The 19,450-nt window shown below is 39.6% G+C and overlaps 1 protein-coding gene across 1 annotated transcript; it reads left to right on the top strand.

Annotated features, from left to right (window-relative positions):
• The first annotated feature begins 13,993 nt into the window (after positions 1-13,993).
• Positions 13,994-18,717, top strand: LOC104121265 (dehydrodolichyl diphosphate synthase 2-like). The gene is made up of 3 exons (XM_070191984.1): positions 13,994-14,465; positions 14,921-14,979; positions 17,927-18,717. The coding sequence occupies exons 1-3, from the start codon at positions 14,169-14,171 to the stop codon at positions 18,408-18,410; spliced, it is 840 nt and encodes a 279-aa protein (XP_070048085.1). The 5' UTR covers positions 13,994-14,168; the 3' UTR covers positions 18,411-18,717.
• The last annotated feature ends 733 nt before the right edge of the window (positions 18,718-19,450 follow it).

Below are 19,450 nucleotides of genomic sequence, written 5' to 3'. Positions count from 1 at the left end.
CTTCTTTGGGATCGGTTTCGGAGTTGCGCTCGGAGGGAAAGGTTTTTGAATGAATTTCTTGGAATCCAGGCCTTTCAATATCGGGGGCGCTCCTAGGATTTGATCAACCCTGGAGTTAGAGGTCTTCATTTTTTTGTCGTTGTCTTCGATTTTCTTTTCTCCTAATTCCACCTGCTTTGTTAGTTCCTCAAGCATATTTATTACCTCGAGGTTGGTCCCGGGTTCAACTTCACCCGGCCTTTCCGTGGCTGGTTTATTTCTGTGAGTGTTTTCTCAGGATGGTTCAGGCTCAACTCTACTGGAGGCGCGCCTTTGGTTTTGCAACCGGGCTATCGCTGCCTGTTGAGCATGTAACATTTCAAAGATCACATGCAAATTGATCCCATCACCCTCGCCGTCGTAAGTACTCCCGGCTATCGACCGGGCTCCCCCTCAAAGGCTATTTTCGGGGTCTGTAGGCAAGTTTGCGTCGATAGCCACAGGGTACTTCTCCTTTATCCCTTGCCTTGCTTTTTTGCTTGGACAGTCTCTGTTCTTAAGTAAGGGTTCCCCTCTCTAAAAAAAGAATATGTTAATCATTACCGATACCATGTAGAGTTGTTTTTCCTTGCTCCAAAGGAGATTGGTATTGGTAGAGTTGCATTCAACCCCGCCTTTTTGTTTTTTGGTTGGTAATCACATCGGCCATAAAGTTGTCTATCACCTCGGACATGTGAGTTAGCATCGATGGGGTACACGACTGGAACTCCGTTTTGGTCAACATGAGGCACCTCGTTGCAAGGCACACTACATTGTTGTTCTCACCATGGTGGTCAGAGTTAGTATCAACGTTCAAATGAGCAGACTGAGAGTTCGACATTTTTTAATTTGACCTGAAATTAAAATCTCAAAGAACAAGTGTAAAATAGAGTGTGTTATGGAAATTTGTATCAAATTACCACTATTATCCCTTGCCCTACAGTGGGCGCAAACTGTTTACCCTAAAAAATGGATAACAATTGAATTTTTATGTGGTTTTAAGGATATGCGAATTAATTCAAAACAAGTGATTAATGACGTTAGATTAAGCAATTGAAAGACGTAATAAATGACCAAACCAATGATAAGGGTGATTCCGGGCTCGGTTGATAGCTCGACGAAGAACCTTCGCTCGATTCCAAGCTTGTACTTATAAAGAACTTAAGAACAAAAATAAGAACTTTGAACACAAAGAGAATTGAAATAAATTGCCTTGATATGCGTGTTACAATGTATCCCATGAATAATAAGCGTCCCCCTTTATATAGTAAGAGAGTTTAACCCTAAGTACAATTCTAAGAAAGGTAAAAATATTTTGTTTCGCTAGTTATTAATTTTCTGCCGATGCGGATCGAGATTCACGTTGTGATATCCGATTGGTCGTAAGCATCACGACCATTTGTTAATTGTGTGCAAATATTGGGTAATGCTCTCCGAAGTCTTTATCCTCGAACCGGACCCAGAGGACCCGATCCCGATATCCTCCGAGGGCAGGTGTTTTACCCGAGCCTCGGTAGGAGGGGATCCTCGCTTTGACTCTGATTCATTACGGTTACGTTTCTGCTCTGTTTGACTCATCGGGAAATCGAGTCACGCAGTGGGCTTTGTGTAACCCGAATACACTTATATTCAACATAATACAACATACTTAACGCAAAACTCATACCCTAGTGCTAAATCACTGTGTATTACATAGTCAATCAATAATACTTACACAAAGTCTCATATGTTTGAGAGAGAAAAGAGGAAGAGGAGGAAAAGAAAGGAGGAAGAAAGGAGCGCAGAAGTCGTAGGAAGAAGAATAGGAGGCGACGACTGATCTGAAGTTGTAAAAATTAGGGCATATGTTAAATAATTTTTAAAATATAGGTATATGTTAAATGGGGCACGCCCCATGTAATTTTTACAATTTTAGACATCCATATTCCAGAATAATGCCAAATGGTTAATGGCCAATTTTAATACTCATAGACTTTTGGGAAGACCACGCATTAAAAATAACTTGATTGTGCTTAAATTGACTAAACAATAAATGAAAGCACCATCCCGGGGGTCCCTTAGGGGTGCAAGTAAGAAGAAATTTATTATCTATTGAGAGGCAAGTGATTGGTGTATGCTCTAATACGCTATTAGTATACTACTATACGGGGAAAAAAAAAAAGAAATAGCTTAATTCACAATTGGTATTTGAAAAATAGTTATAGTTCGAAATTTAGCCATTTTTTCATGAAAAGATAAAATCTGAACAAAAACACCCTAAAAATTCGGAAAAATTCCAGTATAATATGCTAGAGTTCGAATTTTTTACATATGAGATTTCACATAATGTGCTGGAATTTCATAATGTGCTAGAGTTCCAACATAATATGCTGAAAGTTTATACGCAGGAGTTCCATAATCCAGTATAATATACTGAAACTTTCCGTATTTCAACAAAAATAATGGCTATTTTTCAATGACTTTGCAAATGTTAGCTATTTTTCAATTACCAATCGAAAATTAGCTAGTCCGTATTATTTTCACCTGCTATACTCGAGTTATTTTGACAAGAGTGGGTTGCTCTAGTAGTGAGCACCCTCCACTTCCAACCAAAAGGTTGTGAGTTCGAGTCACCCCAAGAGCAAGGAGGGGAATTCTTAGAGGAAGGGAGCCGATGGTCTATCGGAAACAACCTCTATCCTAGGGTAGGTGTCACGACCCAATTTCACCTATAGGTCGTGATGGCGCCCAACACTACAGCTAGGCAAGCCAACTAATAAGTCAATCGTACATTGGTTAAACTTTTATTCCAAGTAAATAATAAAATACCAACTTCTACCAATGTGTGTGCCAAGACCCGGAGTCACAAGTGCATGAGCATCTAGTAGATTATGCAAAACTCCATATACTGTCTGAAATGAAATAGACAGAATATAAATATAAGAAGAGACTCTGGTAGCTGCAGAATGGTTCAGAAAGGCAGCTCACCACTATGCCTCGGGATTACGTGGGTATGTGATGATAGGTCCTCCACTAGTACCTGTCTCAGATCCTGCACAAAAAGTGCAGCAAGTGTAGTATGAGTACGTAAACAACGTGTACCCAGTAAGTATCAAGCCTAATCTCGAAGTGGTAGAGACGAGATGGCCGACTTTGACACTCACTATGGGTCAATAATAATTGAAATAAAATTAGGATATTCAAATCAGCATGATTTACAGAATTTACAAATAATTTATTTAATCAGCGAAAATAATCAAATTCCTTCAAATGTAACAATTCTCAATATATTAATTAAATTCCTTCAATTCAAATAAATTCTAATTTATCAATTAAATCTCATTTACAGGAGTAACAATTAATTCCTAAACAAGCAAGAATAATAATTCATTAAATTTCAAGGATTTTCCAATTTATTACTTAGCTTCACAAGCTGAAATAAATTATTAAAGTATCGTGTAATTATTATTATTAAGCATGATTTCTGCCGAGGACGTACGGCCCGATCCAGAGTGTCATGTACACTACCGAGTTACGTACGGCGCGATCCATAGATGTATCTATCCTGCCGAGGTGTTCGGCCCGCTCCATAAGAAAGGAGGACATTTTCTTATGTGCCTCCGGAAGGAGAGTATATTCATTATAAGATGAATTTGAGAGGAGAATAATTTATTTTAACAATTAATTAATTTAAACAGACAATCAAGCCTATGAGATTTCCATCCTTTAATATCTTTATCTAATAATTCACAATATATTCATATAGATATCAATTGATATAAATAAATCAAAGAATACAATTTACACAAGTAAGGCATGCTTTGAGTCCTAAACTACCCAGACTTTAGCATTAATAGTAGCTACGCACGGACTCTCGTCACCTCGTGCATACGTAGCCCACCCACAATTAGCAACAATTATTTAATTTTAATCACCTGTGAGATAATTTCCCCTTCAAAAGATTAGACAAGAGACTTACCTCGTCTTGCTCCAATTTAATCCACAATTTTGCTTTTTCCACGATTATCCAACTCTGTCTGGCTCGAATCTAGCCAAAATAATTCGATACAATCACTAAAAATTATAGGAAATAAATTCTATAAGGAAATATTACATTTTTAATAAAAATCCCGAAATTAATTAAAAATTCGCCTGTGGGGCCCACATCTCGGAATCCGGCGAAAGTTATGAAATCTGACAACCCATTTAACTACGAGTCCAACCATACCAATTTCACTCAAATCCGACTCCAAATCGATACCGAAATCTCAAAATTTCGTTTCTATGAGATTTTAAAACTTTTCCAAATCTCAAATCTCAAAACACTAATTAAATTGTGAAAAACAATGATACACTTATATACATAGACCAAATCCGAGTTAGAATCACTTACCCTAATATTTTTCCCTTGAAAATCTGCCAAAAGTCATCTCTGCTCAAGCTCAAGTTCGTCAAAAATGGCAAATGGGACGAATGCCCTCTTTTTATAAAACTGCCCAGCAGCCTTCGGAACTGGTCCTCGAACTGGGCCTCGATCGCGGCATCGAACATGTGCCTTCGATCAGGGCATCGAGGTTGGGCCTCGATCCTAGCCCTCGAGCCATACCTTCGATCATGCCCTCGAGCCTTGCCTTTGATCACAGCTTCGATCACAGGCTCGAGCCTGGACCTCGGTCATGGCCTCGATCAGGGTATCGAGGTTGGGCCTTCGATCATAGCCTCAATCATGACATCGAGCTTGAGCCTTCAATTGTGACCCTCGATATTGGGTCTCGATCCTGGCCCTCGAGCCTTGCCCTCGATCATGGCCCTCGAGCTGGACCTTCGATCATGGCCCTCGAGTTGGACCTTCGATCATGGCTTCGATACACTAGCTCGAGCCTGTACCTCATCAACCCTGGGCTCGATACCTGGGCTTGATATCTGGCTCGATATCTGGGCTCGATCACAGCCCAGAATGTCCAACATAAGAGGAAAAATTGCAGCAGCTTTTTAACTCAAATTGTTGATCCGTTAACCATCTGAAACTCACCAGAGGCTCTCGGGACCTCAATCAAATATACCAACAAGTCCTAAAACATCATACGAACTTAGTCGAACCTCTAAATCACATCAAACAACGCTAAAACCATGAATCATACCCCAATTCAAGCTTAATGAAACTAAGAGTTTTCAACTTCTACATTCAATGTCGGAACCTATCAAATCAACTCCGATTGACCTCAAATTTTACACACAAGTCATAAATTACATAACGGAGCTATGAAAATTTTCGGAACTGGATTCCTACTCCGGTATCAAAAAGTCAACTCCCCGATCAAACTTTCAAACTTTAAATTCTTATTTTAGCCATTTCAAGCCTAATTTCACTACGGACTTCCAAATAAAATTCCGATCAGGCTCCTAAGTCCAAAATTACCATACAGAGCTGTTGGAATCATCAAAATTCTATTTCGGGGTAATTTTCTAAAAATGTTGACCGAAGTCAAACTTGGTACTTTAAGGCCACCTTAAGGAACCAAGTGTTCTGGTTTCACCGCAAACACTTCCAAATTCCCGAACCAACCATCCCCGCAAGTCATAAATCATTACAAGCACCTACAAGAAGGTTTACTTTAGGGAACGGGGTTCTAAAAGTTAAAATGACTGATTGGGTCATTATATTCTCTACCTCTTAAACAAACGTTCGTCCTCGAATGGGTTTAGAATTATACCTGAAGTGCTGAATAAGTCTGGATAACTGCTCCGCATGTTTTCCTTGGTCTCCCAAGTCGCTTCCTCGACTGGTTGGCCCCTCCACTGGAAATTTACTGCAGAAATTCTCTTGGATCTCAAATGGCGAACCTGTTTATCAACAATGGCAATTGGCTCCTCTTCATAACCCAAGCTATTATCTAGCTGAACTGTGCTAAAGTCTAACACATGTGATAGGTCGGCATGATACTTCCGTAGCATAGATACGTGAAAAACCGGATGAACTCTCGATAGGCTGGGAGGCAATGCAAGTTCATAAGCAACCTCCCCAACTCGTTTCAACACCTCAAATGGGCCTATAAACCTTGGGCTCAACTTGCCCTTCTTCCCGAATCTCATAATTCCCTTCATCAGCAAAACCTTCAAGAGAACTTTTTCACCTACCATAAATGATATATCACGCGCTTTCTGATCCGCGTAACTCTTTTGTCTGGACTGTGCTGTACGAAGTCGCTCCTGAATCAACTTTACCTTTTCCAAGGCACCCCTTACCAAATCAGTACCATATAACTTAGCCTCACCTGGCTCAAACCATCCGATAGGTGAACGACATCGCCGACCATATAAAGCCTCAAATGGAGCCATCTCGATGCTGGATTGGTAACTGTTATTATAAGCAAACTCAGCCAAAGGCAGGAAACGATCCCACTGACCTCCAAAGTCAATCACACATGCCCTGAGCATATGCTCCAAAATCTGAATTGTCCTCTCTGACTGTCCATCGGTCTGCGGATGAAAGGCTGTGCTGAGCTCTACACAGGTCCCCAACTTACTCTGTACTGCTCTCCAGAAATGTGAAGTAAGCTGAGGACCTCTATCTGATATGATGGAAATTGGCACACCGTGCAACCAAACTATCTCCTGAATATAAATCTGAGCCAACCTCTCTGAAGTACACGTAGTCACAACAGGAATAAAATATGCCGACTTAGTCAACCTGTCAACAATCACCCAAACTGCATCAAACTTCCTCAAGGTCCGCGGCAACCCAACTACAAAATCCATAGTAATTCGTTCCCATTTCCACTCTAGTATGGTCATCTGCTAGAGTAGGCCACCTGGCCTCTAGTGCTCATATTTAATTTGCTGGTAATTTAGACACTGAGCTACATACTCAACTATGTCCTTTTTCATTCGTCACCACCAATAATGCTGTCTCAGGTCACGATTCATCTTCGTAGCACCTGGATGAATAGAATATCGAGAACTGTGTGCCTCTTCCAGGATCTTTTTCCTCAGTCCATCCACATTAGGAACACATAGACGATCCTGGAGTCGCAGAACACCATCCGCTCTAATAGTAACTTCCTTGGCATCACCTCGTAGTACCGTTTCACGAAGAACCACCAGGTGTGGGTCATCATACTGGCGAGCTTTGATCTGCTCAAATAGTGAAGATTGGGCCACAACACATGCAAGAACTCGGCTGGGCTCTGAAATATCCAGCCTCACAAGTCTGTTAGCCAAGGATTGAATATCTGAGGCTAATGGCCTTTCCTCTACTGAAATGAAAGCCAAACTACCCATACTCTCCGTCTTTCTGCTCAAGGCATCTGCAACCATATTTGCTTTGCCCGGATGATACAAGATAGTAATATCATAATCTTTTAGTAACTCCAGCCATCTGCGCTGCCTCAAATTTAGATCCCTCTGCTTGAACAAATGCTGCAAACTGCGATGATCAGTGTAAACTTCACAAGACACCCCATAAAGATAATACATCCAAATCTTAAGAGCGTGAACAATCGCAGCTAACTCCAAATCATGTACCGGATAATTCTTTTCGTGGGGCTTCAGCTGACGTGAAGCATATGCAATAACTTGCCCTTGCTGCATCAATACACAACCCAAGCCAACGCGCGAAGAGTCGCAATACACTGTATACATCCCCGAACCAGAAGGCAACACTAACACTGGTGCTGTAGTCAATGATGTCTTGAGCTTCTGAAAGCTCACCTCACAATCATCGGACCATCGGAATGGAGCACCCTTCTGGGTTAATTTGGTCAAAGGTGCTGCAATAGATGAAAAACCTTCCACGAACCGACGATAATAACCTGCCAAACCCAGAAAACTCCTAATCTCCGTCGCCGAAGTGGGACGATGCCAATTCTGAACTGCCTCAATCTTTTTGGGATCAACTTTAATACCTTCGACCAATACGATATGTCCCAAAAATGCTACAGACTAGACTCTAGCCAAAACTCGCATTTAGAGAACTTAGCATATAGCTTTTGTTCCCGCAATGTCTGAAGCACTACTCTCATATGCTACTCATGCTCCTCCTTACTACGTGAGTAGATCAAAATATCATCAATGAAGACAATGACAAATGAGTCAATATATGGCCTGAATACCCTATCCATCAGATCCATAAACGCTGCCGGGGCATTAGTTAAACCAAAAAACATTACCAGAAACTCATAATGACCATATCTAGTACGGAAAGCAGTCTTCGGAACATCCGAATCCCGAATCTTCAACTGATGGTACCCCGACCTCAAGTCGATCTTAGAGAATACCCTAGCACCCTGCAACTGGTCAAATAGATCATCAATACGCGGCAACGGGTACTTGTTCTTAATAGTGACTTTGTTCAATTGGCGATAATCAATACACATCCGCATTGTTCCATCCTTCTTTTTCACAAATAATACTGGTGCACCCCAAGGCGATACACTCGGTCTGACAAACCCTTTGGCTAGTAACTCTTCAAGCTGTTCTTTTAATTCTTTCTGAGCCATGCGATACGGTGGAATAGATATAGGCTGGGTATCTGAAGCCAAGTCAATACAGAAATCAATATCACGATCAGGTGGCATCCCTGGAAGATCTGACAGAAATACATCGAGGAACTCCCGAACTACAGGCACTGAATCAATAGGTGGAGTCTCTACAGTAGTATCCCGAACATAGGCTAGATAAGCCAAACAACCTTTCTCAACCATGTGTTGAGCCTTTATAAAAGAAATAACTTGATTAAATGAACTAACAGGCGAACCCTTCCACTCTAGCTTAGGTAATGCTGGAATAGCCAAGGTAACAGTCTTGGCATGACAATCTAGAATAGCATGATATGGAGATATCGAGTCCATACCTAGAATAATTTCAAAATCGATCATCTCAAGCAATAGGAGATCTGCTCTAGTTTTATAACCACAAAATGTAATAATATAGGACCGGTAGATCCGGTTCACAACAACAAAATCGCCCACAGGAGTGGGCACATAAACAGGAGTACTCAAGGACTCACGAGAAACACCCAGGAATGGAGCAAATATAGATGACACATATGAATACGTAGATCCTGGATCAAATAATACTGAGGCATCTTTGCCACAAACTGAAATAATACCTGTAATCACGGCATCTGAGGCCTCTGCATCTGGTCTAGCCGGAAAAGCATAGAACCGAGCTGGAGCGCCAACTGGCTGGCCTCCGCCTGGCTGAACTCCACCTCTAGGACGGCCCCTACCCACCTGTCCTCCACCTCTGGGTGGTCGGACTACTGGTGGAGCAACTGGTCCGGTAAGCATAGGCTGCTGACCCTGCTGTACTGGTCTACCTCGAAGCCTGGGGCAAAACCTCCGCATGTGACTGGGATCCCCGCACTCGTAACAACTCTTCGGTGCGATGGGCTACTGACTAATTGTCTGGCCCTGGGGACCTGAATACCCACTGGGAGGACCCTGAATAGCTGGTGGGCGATAAGAACTCTCTGGTATAGCACTGAAATAAGGTCGTACTGGAGTACCTCGAGGAAGTGGTGGTGCTGGATATGGGGGTCTGCTAGACTGTCCCCTTATGAACTGACATCTGCCCCCAGACGGAGCACCTCTGAACTCTCCAGAGTACCTGAACCACTTATCTCTCATAATATGCTCTCGGCTCCGCTGACGTACACCCTCAATCCTCCGGGCTATCTCCACAACTCGCTCATAAGAAGTACCCATCTCAACCTCTCGAGCCATAGTAGCATGAATACCAGTATGTAAACCGGCTACAAACCTTCGCACTCTCTCCGCCTTAGTAGGGAGTATTATTAGTGCATGGCGAGATAATTCAGAAAATCTCGCCTCATAATCAATCACTGACATCTGACCCTGCTGGAGCTGCTCAAACTGAAACCGCAACTCTTCCCTCTGGGAGGGTGGAATATACCTGTCCAAGAAGATACGGGTGAACTTGTCCCAAGTCATGGGAGGAGAATCTGCTGGTTTGCCAAGAGCATAAGACTGCCACCATCTATGGGCTGTACCCTCTAGCTGAAAAGTAGCGAAATCAACCCCATGGGATTCTAATATCCTCATGTTGTACAGTCTATCCCTGCAACGATCAATGAAATCCTGTGGATCCTCATGTCGCTCACCCCCGAAGACAGGAGGGTATAGTCTAGTCCATCTGTCTAATAGTTTCTGAGGATCGGCGGCTACAGCTGGACTAGGCTCAGGTGTAGCTGCTGCCACTGGCTGGACTCCACCTATGGGTAGTGCACCCTGGGTCTGATATACAACAGCTGCCTGTCCATGAGCCTGTGCGGTAGGGGTCTGTGCTCCCCCGCCAGCCTGAGATGTGGCTGGGTCTGCCGGAAATAAACCGGCCTGAGTCATATTGTCCATGAATCGCAGCATACGACCCATGACATCCTGAAATCCCGGTGCAGATGTGAAGTCCACCGGAGCTGGCTCTGCCACAGGCACCTCACCCTGCTCCTCAATAATGGGATTCTCTGCTGGATCCACTGGCGGCATAACCGGAATAGTCCTGGGACGTCCTCGCCCTCTACCACGGGCTGGAGCCCATCCTCGGCCTCTAGCAACTGGGGGAGTAGCTCTTCCCTGGTCTGGAATTTCATTAGAGCGTGTTCTCACCATCTGTGAGAGAATAAGAGAAGGATATTTAGTACTACATCAATTGCACGATGGAATATGAAGAAAGGTAGTTTCCTAACACCATATGGCCTCTCGAAAATAAGTACAGACGTCTCTGTACCAATCTGCAAGACTCTATTAGGTCTGCTCATAACTTGTGAGACCTACGTGAACCTAGTACTCTGATACCATGTTGTCACGACCCAATTTCACCTATAGGTCATGATGGCGCCCAACACTATAGCTAGGCAAGCCAACTAATAAGTCAATCGTACATTGGTTAAACTTTTATTCCAAGAAAATAATAAAATACCAACTTCTACCAATGTGTGTGCCAAGACCCGGTGTCACAAGTGAATGAGCATCTAGTAGATTATACAAAACTCCAAATACTATCTGAAATGAAATAGACAGAATATAAATATAAGAAGAGACACTGGTAGCTGCAGAACGGCTCAGAAAGGCAGCTCACCACTATGCCTCGGGATGACGTGGGTATGTGATGATAGGTCCTCCACTAGTACCTGTCTCAGATCCTGCACAAAAAGTGCAGCAAGTGTAGTATGAGTACGTAAACAACGTGTACCCAGTAAGTATCAAGCCTAATCTCGAAGTGGTAGAGACGAGATGGCCGACTTTGACACTCACTATGGGTCAATAATAATTGAAATAAAATTAAGATATTCAAATAAGTATGATTTACAGAATTTATAAATAATTTATTTAATCAGCGGAAATAATCAAATTTCTTCAAATGTAACAATTCTCAATATATTAATTAAATTCCTTCAATTCAAATAAATTCTAATTTATCAATTAAATCTCATTTACAGGAGTAACAATTAATTCCTAAACAAGCAAGAATAATAATAATTCATTAAATTTCAAGAATTTTCCAATTTATTACTTAGCTTCACAAGCTGAAATAAATTATTAAAGTATCGTGTAATTATTATTATTAAGCACGATTTCTGCCGAGGACGTACGACCCGATCCAGAGTGTCGTATACACTGCCGAGGGACGTGCGGCGCGATCCATAGATGCATCTATCCTGCCGAGGCGTTCGGCCCGCTCCACAAGAAAGGAGGACATTTTCTTATGTGCCTCCGGAAGGAGAGTATATTCATTATAAGATGACTTTGGGAGGAGAACAATTTCTTTTAACAATTAATTAATTTAAACAGATAATCAAGCCTATGAGATTTTCATCCTTTAATATCTTTATCTAATAATTCACAATATATTCATATAGATATCAATTGATATAAATAAATCAAAGAATATAATTTACACAAGTAATGCATGCTTTGAGTCCTAAACTACCCGGGCTTTAGCATTAATAGTAGCTACGCACGGACTCTCGTCACCTCGTACGTACGTAGTCCCCCGTATGTAGCCCCCACAATTAGCAATAATTATTTAATTTTAATCACCTATGAGGTAATTTTCCCCTCACAAGCTTAGACAAGAGACTTACCTCGTCTTGCTCCAATTTAATCCACAATTTTGCCTTTTCCACGATTATCCAACTCTGTCTGGCTCAAATCTAGCCAAAATAATTCGATACAATCACTAAAAATTATAGGAAATAAATTCTACAAGGAAATATTACATTTTAATAAAAATCCCGAAATTAATTAAACATTCGCCCGCGGGACCCACATCTCGGAATCCGGCGAAAGTTATGAAATCCGACAACACATTCAACTACGAGTCCAACCATACCAGTTTCAATCAAATCCGACTCCGAATCGATACCGAAATCTCAAAATTTCGTTTCTATGAGATTTCTATACTTTTCCAAATCTCAAATCTCAAAACACTAATTAAATTGTGAAAAATAATGACACACTTGTATATGTAGACCAAATCCGAGTTAGAATCACTTACCCCAATATTTTTCCCTTAAAAATCTGCCAAAAGTCGTCTCTGCTCAAGCTCAAGTTCGTCAAAAATGGCAAATGGGACGAATGCCCTCTTTTTATAAAACTGCCCAGCAGCCTTCGGAACTGGTCCTCGAACTGGGCCTCGATCGCGGCATCGAACATGTGCCTTCGATCAGGGCATCAAAATTGGGCCTCGATCCTAGCCCTCGAGCCATACCTTCGATCATGCCCTCGAGCCTTGCCTTCGATCACAGGCTCGAGCCTGGACCTCGGTCATGGCCTCGATCAGGGTATCGAGGTTGGGCCTTCGATCATAGCCTCAATCATGGCATCGAGCTTGAGCCTTCGATTGTGACCCTCGATATTGGGTCTTGATCCTGGCCCTCGAACCTTGCCCTCGATCATGGCCCTCGAGCTGGACCTTCGATCATGGCCCTCGAGTTGGACCTTCGATCATGGCTTCGATACACTAGCTCGAGCCTGTACCTCGTCAACCCTGGGCTCGATACCTGGGCTTGATATCTGCCTCGATATCTGGGCTCGATCACAGCCCAGAATGTCCAACAGAAGAGAAAAAATTGCAGCAGCTTTTTAACTCAAATTTTTGATCCGTTAACCATCCGAAACTCACCAGAGGCCCTCGGGACCTCAATCAAATATACCAACAAGTCCTAAAACATCATATGAACTTAGTTGAACCTCTAAATCACATCAAACAACGCTAAAACCATGAATCATACCCTAATTCAAACTTAATGAAACTAAGAGTTTTCAACTTCTACATTCAATGTCGGAGCCTATCAAATCAACTCCGATTGACCTCAAATTTTACACACAAGTCATAAATTACATAACAGAGCTATGAAATTTTTCGGAACTGGATTCCGACTCCGGTATCAAAAAGTCAACTCCCCGGTCAAACTTTCAAACTTTAAATTCTTATTTTAGCTATTTCAAGCCTAATTTCACTATGGACTTCCAAATAAAATTTCGATCGCGCTCCTAAGTCCAAAATTACCATACGGAGCTGTTGGAATCATCAAAATTCTATTCGGGGTCGTTTTCTAAAAATGTTGACCGAAGTCAAACTTGGCACTTTAAGGCCAACTTAAGGAACCAAGTATTGTGGTTTCACCCCAAACACTTCCAAATTCACGAACCAACCATCCCCGCAAGTCATAAATCATTACAAGCACCTACAAGAAGGTTTACTTTAGGAAACGGGGTTCTAAAAGTTAAAATGACCGGTTGGGTCATTACAGTAGGGGTACAAACTACCCTCCCCAGACCTCACTAGTGAGATTATACTGGGTTGTTGTTGTTGTATTATACTCGAGTTGTTTAGCAAGGCCGGTTGGTGTGTTCTATTAAAATGCAGGTTTAATATTACAAAGAAAAAAAATTTGCCTAATTGCTTGCACTAAAATATTTTTAAAAAATTGGCCTAAATTGGCAAGCGTGCTATAATTAATACACAGCTCACAACATGTTAGTTTGAATAATCCCAAAACGAAGCCAAAACACACTGCAGCAAGTGTTCCTTACTGCCCAAATATCTCTGATCCAAAATCACCACTCTCCCGCCGCAGCTCCGCCGCCACCTACTTCTCCGAATCACCGGAGACATCGAATCTCCGGCTTTACTTAAAAAAACCCATAATGCCCTTATCTAATTCAATATTAATGTTTCGACGCCAATTTTGTAAGCTTCCATTTGGAGTAATATCAAAAGAGGAGCTGTTGATAGAAGGATTGCAGCCGGAGCTGATGCCGAAACACGTAGCTATCATACCGGACGGTAACCGGCGATGGGCTAAGGAGAGAGGCTTGTCACCGGAAAAAGGTCATGAAGCTGGGAAAAAAGTGCTCGGAGATTTGTGCCGTTATTGCTCAAAATGGGGAGTCAAAGTTCTTTCTGCTTATGCTTTTTCTACTGAGAATTGGTCAAGGCCCAAGGTAAGCACGAGTATTTAGTTATTTTTTCTTTTTAATTTTTTAATTATACATTGACGAAGGGAAGAGGAAATAAGGAAGAATTTACAATGTGAGAATTAATTGGGGAGTGAATAATGTAAAAATTCAGATAGTTAATCAACACACATTATTGGTGCAAAAGTTTCACTGATAAAGAGTTCCAATTAAAGGCTTATTTAATCTGGTTTGATTAGGTATGATTGTCCAATTACATTTTCGTATTCCGTGATAATTAATTTTTGTATTTGAAGTATATAATCAAGCTGCATTCTGCAGACATTGATAAACATGAACTGCTTCAAAAATATTTTAAGTAATATTTACACAAAAAATTTCACCATAACCCCTTTTAGGTTGATGGAAGTTAAGATAAATTTGTCAAGTGCACTCAAAATTTCAGATTTTTCACACATTTTCTGCAATTATATATTGGACAGGCAGAGGTAACTTTCTTGATGACGAGCTACTTTGAAGGGCTTATTCACGACTTCATGAGGTACTACTTTTAACTGACAATCAACTATTAAAATCTTCTTGTATATGAGTTTTGTTTTTAAATTATTTTACTCATTATTGCAACAACAACATACCCAGTATAATCTCACAAGTGTAGTCTTAAGAGGGTAGAGTATACGCAGACCTTACCCTTGCCTTTTAAAAAGGCAGCGATGTTGTTTTTGGAAGACCTCGGCTCAGGAAGGGGAGAGGGGAGGGGCAATAACAAGCAAACCGATCTGACAACCAAAGCAAAAATGCAAAACTAGCAAAAGGTAATGCAATCAGAAAATCGAAACACAAGACAATAACAAGTAGTAACAGAAGACGAGTAAATTTCATAGGTGGTCATTTAACTTTGTGTTCATTACCCAAAGTCACTATTCATTCTTTTGTTACGTAAAAGTCATTCAACTTTGTGTTCATTACCCAAAATTACTTTTCTTTCTTTTGTTACACAAAAATTATTTTACTAAGTTCTAGTTATCACAATAATTACTTTGATAAGATTTTATAAACATTTCACCTGAAAAGTCTATTATGCCCCTGACATTATAAATCTCCTCATTTATGTAATACCTTCTATATTAAATGCTATATAATATACTTTTACCCAGATATTTTGCTTATAATTAAAATAACTTTATATTATTTTTATAATATATTCGTACATTTAAGTTTTTCTTAATATTACTTTTCAAGATATATAAGTAGTAATATTAAATTTGTTCATAAAGTTACCTTGAACAAATCTCAAGCTCACATTCTTAACCATGCTTAATGAGCTATTTTTAATATAAATTCAAAGCTTACTGATTTATCAGCCAAGCCATACCCATTAATCCAATAAATAAAATATCTCTATTTTGCACATTGACACATCAGATTAATACTTTCAAATAAATAATATTAACAGATAAAGCTTTTAAAAACTTAATATTAAATACAAATATCTTTGAAAGTTTTTTAAAATTTTTATTGACTATAAAAAACTATCATTTGTTAAGCAAATCTATTTTTATTATTTCAAATAAATATTTTTAACATTTTTATATTTAAGATATGTTCATGTTTGAATATGATTAAACAAATTGAGTGCCATGAAAATATTAAATGTATGGATATATTATAAAAATAAAAAATAAAAAATATAAAGTTATTTAATTATAAGCAAAATACCTAGGTAAAAGTATATTATATAGTATATGAAATACTCCCTCCGTTCCAATTTATGTGAACCTATTTGACTAGACACGTAGTTTAAGAAAAAAATGAAGATATTTAAAATTTGTGGTCCTAAACAAATCAAAAAGGGGCCCAGGATATTTATGTGGTTATAAAAGTTTCTCATTAAGGGTAGAATTGTAAGTTTAAACAAAATTATTTCCTAATTTAGAAATATGTAATTCTTTTTGGAATGGACCAAAAAGGAAATATGTTCATATAAACTGGAACGGAGGGAGTGGAAGGTATTACATAAATGAGAGAATTTATAACGTCAAGGGCATACTAGGCTTTTCAAGTAAAAGTATTATAAAATCTGGTCATAGTGACTTTTATGATAGATAGAGCAAAGTAAAATGATTTTTGTGTAACAACAAAAAGAAAAGTGACTTTTTGGTAATGAACACAAAGTTGAATGATTTTTACGTAACATAAATAAGAAAAGTGACCTTTGCGTAATAAATACAAAGTTGAATGACCACTCATGAAATTTACTCAACAGAAGACTATGGGTACGGAAAAACAATACGGAAAGCACTAAGTGGTGTGTCAAATCTACTGCTACAAACAAGGATAATACTCGACCACCTAACCCTTTGCCTTTATTCTCAACCTCCACACCTTCCTATCTATGGTCATGTTCTCAGTAAGCTGGAGCAACGCCATATCTTGCCTAATCACCTCACACCAATACTTCTTCGACCTCCTCACCTTACTCATCATCAGTGTTTTAAAAAATGCCCGCTTCCTCGCTTTAAGCGAGAAGCAAAGCGAAGCGAGAAGCTGCACGCTTTACCCTGCTAAAGCGACTCAGGTGTAGAAAAGCAACCGCTTCCCACTAAAAAGCGAGAAGCGGGAAAGCGATGCGATGCGAAGAAGCGGCCGCTTCTGTGTTTTAAAACAGACTCAGCCCTATTTTATTATAAACGAGGTCTGGTCTTTCATTAAACGAACAAATGCAATGCGACTAGGGTTTTAAAGACACTGGTCGACTTCTTCTTTTTCATCGACTGAAAGCATCAACTTCTTCAACTTCAAGTTCAAACAACATGTATGTTCTGATTTTTCTCCTCCTCCTCCTTCTTCTTCTTTTCTTCTTTTTCTTTTTCTTTCACTGTTTAAACATCCAAAAAGCAGCGAAATGCTGGCGAATTTATTTTTTTACTTTCGGTTCTTTCTCAGAATTGATCCCAATTTTTAACAGTGAAAGAAAAAATTGCCCAGTTTACTGTCCAGTTTTTTTTTTTCCTCTGCCCAGTTTTTTTTATTTTAACTTTAATTTTTATATCCTTTATTGTTAGTTCTTATTATCTTTCTTATGTACTATGTAGTTGTTCTTTTAATGACGAAAAAGTTGAAGAAGTGGACGAGCAATATAATAATGATAATAGAATACAATAATTTGACAATCTTGTAGAAGAATAGGATGCTTATTTTGTGCTTTAATTGATGCTACTATTTAGATTTTATATTGAAGTATTGGACATTTGCTTACAATTACATGTGTTGTCTATGCAGTATTTATTTTAATTTTTTTTTTTAAAATTCCGCTTCACTTCAAAAAAGCGAACGCTTCGCTTCTCGCTTTAAGCGAAATGGGGGTTGTCGCTTTTGCTCGCTTCACGCTCTTCACAACACTGCTCATTATTGCAATGGTCATGAATTTACTATTCTTTTACTACTTTCTCATTATATTCACTTGTTTCCCTTTACAATATTTTCAGAGATATTGCACGTTGTACTTATATTAATGTCTGTAGGTATGGAATGAAAATGTCTGTTATTGGTGATAAGTCCAACCTTCCCAATTCTCTGAAAGAAGCGATAAACCACGCCGAGGAAACCACAAAGGACAACACAGGACTTCATTTTGTGGCTGCACTTAACTATGGTGGAAGATATGACATAATACAAGCAACTAAAAAGATTGCTGCCAAAGTTAAGGATGGAGTTATTCAACTAGAGGATATCAATGACAAATTAATTGACACAGAATTAGAGACTAAGTATTTAGAATATCCTAATCCTGATTTACTGATAAGAACTAGTGGAGAGCTAAGGATTAGCAACTACATGTTGTGGCAATTGGCTTATAGTGAATTCTGCTTTGTGGATAAGTTCTTTCCTGAATTGGATGAAGCTGATTTCGTAGCAGCTTTGCGTTCGTTTCAGCGAAGGCAAAGGCGTTACGGTGGACACAAAATTTAATGAAAAGGCTACAGTTAGTACTTGTTGTTTCTGTGTGACTTATAGGTCACGGGTTCGAGTCGTAGAAACAGTAGACTGTCTACGTTACATCCATTGGGGTGCGGCACTTTCTTGGACCCTGCATGAACGCGAGATATATTATGTACCGGGCTACCCTTGGGTAACAATTAGTACTTTGTGAATTCTATGAATCAGATGTATGGGGAGGGTTTTGTTTTAAACTTTAGGGAATGAAAAGGAACGTTTATTATTGATGCTTGTAATTTTCTATGAAATAAAAATTCTTAGTACGTGCTTAGCTTCTTAATGTTTGTTGAGTATTGAGATTTTGATGATTAACAAAGTATGTTTAAATATAATGATTCAAAGAATCAGGTCCTCAACGTAGCTGCTTAACTGTTTTAAGAACCAGCTTCTCAGGATAAAGGATCAGTTCCTCTGGTTGATGATTGTGCGTCTGTACAAGACAATAACTTTATCTCAAAGTTATCCATGTCCGAGTTTGATGGAAGAAGGCTGCTACATGTAATAAGGGTTGTTGCTCAAGAAGATATGGATAATTCAGTCAGAGACAAGAGTCCCAAAGCTTGTGGAGTCCTTGGAACAATATAAGTCCTATCAAAGGAGAAGCTCACTATGTATAGGACTCCTAGAAGATCTCAAGTCTATGCGTTTAATATTATCTACTTTGGACTTCTGTTTTTATCCTTTTACACATTAACTGAAGAATCATATGTTGTTCGCTCTAGTCGAGTACCTGTATTGTATTCTTCTTGAGTCACTCTAGCAAATGTGTTTTAGAAACTCGAGTTGTAATCAAGTGCCACTAACAATTACTAAGTTGGAGTGAGTGTTTGCTTTACAAGTTTGAGTAACTTGTAAATCAAATAGTCATAGTAGGAGTACTCGAGAGTATTGAATTACAGTTCTGTAATTGATATATTTTTGGCTCATTGTTCTAGTGGAGTTGCAGTTGAAAATCTTACGTAGTAAGTCATGGTTTTTGCATCTTTTGAACCGGGTGATTTTCTACGTAAAAA

The sequence above is a fragment of the Nicotiana tomentosiformis genome, chromosome 12 (assembly GCF_000390325.3).
Source record: "Nicotiana tomentosiformis chromosome 12, ASM39032v3, whole genome shotgun sequence".
Classification (NCBI taxonomy): domain Eukaryota; kingdom Viridiplantae; phylum Streptophyta; class Magnoliopsida; order Solanales; family Solanaceae; genus Nicotiana; species Nicotiana tomentosiformis.
The sequence above is the reverse complement of the archived record's forward strand: the minus strand, read 5'-3'. Positions and strand labels throughout refer to the sequence as shown.

Coding starts and splice junctions, on each gene's coding strand:
- LOC104121265 (XM_070191984.1), top strand. CDS start 14,169: ATGCCCTTATCTAATTCAATATTAATGTTTCGACGCCAATTTTGTAAG. Junction 14,466..14,920: donor AGAATTGGTCAAGGCCCAAG/GTAAGCACGAGT, acceptor TATATTGGACAG/GCAGAGGTAACTTTCTTGAT. Junction 14,980..17,926: donor CTTATTCACGACTTCATGAG/GTACTACTTTTA, acceptor CAATATTTTCAG/AGATATTGCACGTTGTACTT.